Source organism: Protopterus annectens, chromosome 11.part0 (assembly GCF_019279795.1).
Source record: "Protopterus annectens isolate FY-2018-M chromosome 11.part0, PAN1.0, whole genome shotgun sequence".
Classification (NCBI taxonomy): Eukaryota; Metazoa; Chordata; order Ceratodontiformes; family Protopteridae; genus Protopterus; species Protopterus annectens.
The window spans coordinates 583,306,189-583,311,921 of NC_056745.1; the positions used below are offsets into that span (position 1 = coordinate 583,306,189).

The 5,733-nt window shown below is 40.9% G+C and overlaps 1 protein-coding gene across 1 annotated transcript in view; it reads left to right on the forward strand.

Moving 5' to 3' along the window:
• The first annotated feature begins 1,595 nt into the window (after window positions 1-1,595).
• TRHDE (thyrotropin releasing hormone degrading enzyme) overlaps window positions 1,596-5,733 on the forward strand; it is a 5,519,112-nt gene continuing 5,514,974 nt past the window's right edge. The window contains 1 exon segment of the mRNA XM_044088069.1: window positions 1,596-3,226. Within this exon segment, the coding sequence (XP_043944004.1) occupies window positions 2,451-3,226 (776 nt within the window). The 5' untranslated portion in view covers window positions 1,596-2,450.

The following is a 5,733-nucleotide window of genomic DNA, read 5'->3' on the forward strand; positions in this document are numbered from 1 at the left end:
CTCTGTTCGATTATCATTAATTTTATCATCATGAGTGACACATTTTGCATGTCAAGACTTTATTGATGTTTACATTAATTCCACATTTTGATATACTTTTATACTGTGACGATGATGATGATAACCCACAATGCTGTGCTCTATTGCCTAACTGAACTGTCATTTAGATCTGATACACATACTATAAATTCTCTCATTTACAATGTATAATCGGAAAGTCCCACTTTTATTTGTTATTTTTTGCAGTCGACCACTACACACACATATATATATGTGTGTGTGTGTGTGTGTGTGTGTGTGTATGTATAGATCTATTATGCTATACAACAAATGCAAATAAAATAAAATAATAGGAAAAATGTTATTTACAGTTAGACCACAAGAAGGAGCAGTGCATCTGGTATAGAACTGCCACTCACTTGTTTAGAAAATCTGTGTGTGTGTGTAGTTACATGTGTGTGTGGGGGGGGAGGCTGTATACACACACACACACATATATATATATATATATATATGTATATATATATATATATATATATATATATATATATATATATATATATATATATATATATATATATATGTATATATATATATATATATATATATATAGTGTGTGTGTGTTTGTGTGCACATACATGCACACTTGTGTTTACTCCATCATGTTTATTTGAAATCCCTGCAGTGCCATAATAGCACAATATCACAGTCATTAAAAACGTGAGTAATGACCTCGTTGCTATTTTTTCTTGCACTGAGCTGAAGTCTAAGTGTGAACAGGCTGTGACTACAGCATAAGACAGCTACGTGCAAAAATATCTTCTAGTGAATTTGCATCCTTTGGCTCTGTTGACTTTTAGAAGAAAAACACACCACATGGTGGATAGGGAAGAGAACAAAAGTTCTGTAGATTATCTCGATTGTCTCTAAATACATACAAGGCCTGTACTTAGTTAACCATATAAAATGATGGCCACTGTCTGCAGGCCCTTGTGGATGGAGAAGGGCTAGGTATGGAGGGATGAGAAGGAACCTATTTGACCCTGAGCAGCTGCATTATATATATTTGGGCAACCAGAGCCAATAAACATTGTGTGTAGTAGATATCAATAGCTGTTGTCAACGTGTGCTATACTTTACAGTACATATGCAGAAAGGAGAGCTAGAACAGTAACGTTTGAATCAGCATGCATTTTTTTTAAGAATAAAATATGTATACATGCAATCTCTGATATTATTTAATATCTGTACTCTACACTGATCTGACACTGAAACGCACGTTTTGAGAGAAGAGCAAAGTGACTACAGTTAGTCTTCTAAAAACACAGCAGACCCTAATGCAGCCTGTCTCTGCATCCCATCCCCCGTGCAAAGATTATACGCCACAAAGATGTACTAAACATAACAAACGGTACATTTCAAACTTAGAAAGGACCCCGAGTGCAACAAATCTTAGATAGCAGATAGTGAAACTTCGCAGCACGTATCACATTCAGACTTTGCACGGTGAGTGAACTTCTTAAATGTGGATTCCTAGTTTCTCTACAGCTGCGACTTTAGTCCAGGACTTCAGAAAGTTGCAAGCAGTGCAACACTAAAAGCCATCCTGCAAAGGCAATGTGTTTGCTACAATACAAAGCAGAGAAGCTCGCAGAAATGACTTAGATCCTATATTACTGTTTTAGAATGTTTGCATGGTTCTGTCACCCTAGGACATACTTGCTTTTACCCTTACAGAATAATCTCCCAGCTTGTGTGGTCAGGTATGAAAACAGCGGTACCCCGATGCTAACACCTGATGTGAATGCAAGCTGTACAGCAGGACAAGTGCATCCCTCGCTGGACGAGCTGCTGGGACCAGCCTTGCTATTTTCTCAGACACTACCATCTGTCTCCATGAATGTTATTTGTTGTAGTCATTGTGCACACCATATGCAGAAAGGAGAGCACGGAGGTGGGGAGCTTGTTGCTTTGGAGATCAGACACTTTGCTATTGGAGGCAGACCCTGTTAAGTACCCCCTCCCATCTGCGAGACGACAGCGATTTCCCAGCAGGTTGCGAGGCGATCGCGATACATGAAGTGTCCGGACAAAATAAAACACCCAAGTGAACATTTAGGGGGTCGAGGAGGCTAAAGGATTTGGTGCTTTATAGCATCCGATAGTCAGTTGCAAGTTGTGCGTCGCTGCTGAGGCATCAGGGCGCTTTCGGTGGAACTCATCAGTGAGGAACTACTGAAGTATGGATGTATTGTTTGCATTGCTCTATTACAGTTAACACCAAGGCAGTGCTCAGTGTGATGCCAGGTTAGAGAAAGATCAGACTCCGGGATCAAGCAAGCACTTTGCAGAGTGAAAGTCTGCACAAGTTGTTCTGTTGCTAGACTGGCAAACACTGCTTGTCATTTGCATGCCTTCCTGTAAGCAAGCTTGGCACCGGAGGAGGTGCAATGGCTTTGGACGATAAACGTGATAAGAAGGGTTTATCTTTCACGCCGATGATGATCGAGGAGGACTCTGTGAGAAACGGAAGAGGTCTTTCTGATCAGTGGGCTGACACAATGGTGGTAAGACCCCGGACCACGGAGAGACACATTACGGTCCACAAGAAGCTAGTCCTAGGCTTCGCCATTTCAATTCTAGCGCTTATAATCGTGACTATCATTGCAGTCCTACTCAGCGTCAGATTTGAAGAGTGTGCTACTGGAAGTGAAGGCTCTCATAGAACTGCTAACAGTAGTCTGCTGGCTAGTGATGCTAAGGTCCCCCCTCACAGCCCGACTGCGAGCAACGATGCTTCCCCTCAGAAGGAACGTAAAGAAGAAGAGGAGGATGCCAAACCATGGCTCGATCTCCGCTTGCCTACAGCGTTACAACCTTTACATTATAACCTGATGCTCACCACTTTTATGGACAACTTTACTTTCTCTGGAGAAGTGGGCATCGCCATTGAGTGCCTGAACTTCAGCCGCTTCCTTGTGCTCCATGCTGACACTCAGCTGAAGATTACGAGGGTCCAATTGTCCGCGGACGGTAGGGCGGCGCCCTCAGCCCTTAATGTGACTAGGACATTCTTTTATCCTCCAAATCAGGTATTCGTTATGGCTTTATCCGGACAGCTGGAACCCCAAAAGCGTTACAACTTAAGAATGAGTTACCACGCTCGCATCGATGACGATCTTCTGGGCTTCTACCGGAGTTCTTACGTCATAGATGGAGAGAGACGGTATGGTGTGTGGGCGCGTGTGTGTGTGTGTGTGTGGGGGGGGGGGGTCTTATTCATCTGCCGCTTCTGTTGTTGTTTGACCTTTGAAGTTTTCAGGTTGCGGAACTTCTGTGGTTCTAGAAACAGGTGGCCCCATACCTCTCAACAGTTCAGATTTTCGCAGAATGTCCAGATTTTTTGCGTCGTAGTTTTTGGTCAATTCCTCATAAAATGCGTGGTTTTCTGGCAAATCGCGGGGATGATCTGGGGACTGAGGTCACTAAATAATGACCTACATGCTACATTTGAGTTTCAGACTTTAAATCCTTCAGAAGATGTAAATAAACCGTGTTATTCTAGCAACATGCTAAGATCATAAGAGCAATATTTAAACTTTGTCCCTATTTTAGACCTTTGTCCCCCCATTTTGTTAGGCCTTGTCCAGATTTCTTGCACTAAGAGGTTGAGAGATATACTTTGGGCTGGTGGGACTTCATCAACCGTTTGAGATGGCACCTTACAAGTTTGTTGCAGTTGTTTATACTCGTACACTCCTAACAATACAATTAATTATTTTGTATTTCTCTCTTTACTGGGACAACTGGCTAATCAAGAATGCAGTGTTGTTTATACATTTTCAGACCTTATTTCTCTACAACATTTTTCTTGAAAATGGGATAGAAATAACACATTTCTGTCATCACTGAGACAGAACAAAATATTATTTTAGGCAGTGGTCTTATGTGAAGCCAATGTGTATGCAACTGATCATTATAAACTGTCTTCCATCTAGCCATCCACAATCCTTTTTCCCAGTTTCTACAAACTGTCATAGTTGTCTTAAAATTGTACCAGCTAAGAAAGTGAATGATGGCTTGATGCTCACCTGTAGAATATCCCTAGTCTTTGAAAGTGACAGTCTTGGCAGGGAAATCCACTGACGTTAGGTATGTCAATTAAACCTGCTTTTCGGAAAAGTGCACCTTGGGTACAATGGGTGGGGTCTGATAATGCTCCGGGTAGCGATCCAGGGAGACAGCAGTTAAACATTTTAACATAGGTAAGTTGCAGTGGGCTTACGATGCACCACAAAACACCCGCTACCTCACTGTATTAATTAACATCGACTACGAATTTTGTGGATACCTCACTGAAAACTGTACGTTATGCATATTTTGAAAGTGTCAAATGGCAGGTATTAAGCAAGATGTCGAGGGTCTCGAACGCAAAGTTAGAGTTACCACTTGTCCCACTTTGCGAGGGAGAGTCCCTCTTTGGGTAGTTGTGTCCTGCAAGAAAATTGAAAAAATGGCAAATGTCCTGAGATTTTTGGACAAAATTATTTCGTATACATTAGGTAATAGTTGCATAAAACAGTTATTCTGTATCTGAAACACCTAAATGTTACAAGAATCAGAATACGCAACTAAATTCTAAAAGAAAAGCTTTTATTTAGGCAAAAAAGTGAAGTTCTGTCCTTGGTACTGGCCGTGGGTACGTTTCGCCCTACAAAATCTGATGTTTGTACCAAAATGTCCCACTTTGGGCATCTGAAAAGGTGGCAACCCTACGCAAAGCTCTGTGAAGTCTGAAAAGAAAGTGTGCTGGTGGCGGAAAAGACATGTTCAAGAAATTCTTCAGTTTTAAATATTAGTCCATCTTTCTTGCTGCACTTAGAATTCAGTTGTTTCTTTTAAACATTGGGGTTACACGTATAAAAAAGACATTATTATCAAGGATAACTGTTCTGGCCGGGAAATTGCAAGGCAAAGTTTTGGAATACTTTTACTTGACCTGGTACGTGTTTCGGAGTAAAGCATGATGACGTTGACCGTATGAGTTTAGTAAGTAAACCAAAATAGTGAGGTGGGGGCTGTGTTACGGTGCAGAAGACTTCTCAACATGTAAGAGTAAGAAATCCGGACAAAATTAAAAACAATGGGGGGGGGGCAAGGGTAGAAAATAAGGGTCAATTACATCTCTCAACATCTAATACCAAGAAATCCGGACAAAACAATGGGGGGGGGGGGTCAAAGGTCCAAAATATGGGACAATTTTTAAATATTGTTCCGATAAACATAGAAAATAGCTAGAGTAGTAGGTATTGCATTATCGTGCCTTTCTGAAACATAAAGTCAGAAATTCAAAAGTATGCCGTTATATGATGACTTCATTCCTCAGTGATTAGCTAGAAAACCGCATATTTTGTAAGGAATGGCCAAAAATATGAAGCACAAATCTGGACCGTTAAGAAGTATGCAGGGCAACGTCTTGCAGTCCCATAAAACTTTACTGTGGTTGTTGAACAGCATCCATAGCCCTGTTCGATTTCCTTGACATTATTACGGATCATGTTCGAGGACAAATATCCTTTGCTGTCGCTGTATACCTGTGCAACAAAAGTAGTGCACTGAACTTTTGAAGTCAATACATTACGATTTTCGTTCATTTCCCCCTTTACATTTGACTCTTCTTAAAGTCCCCCATATTGCCTTCTGCTTTTCTGCATTCATTTCTTTTTTAAAAAA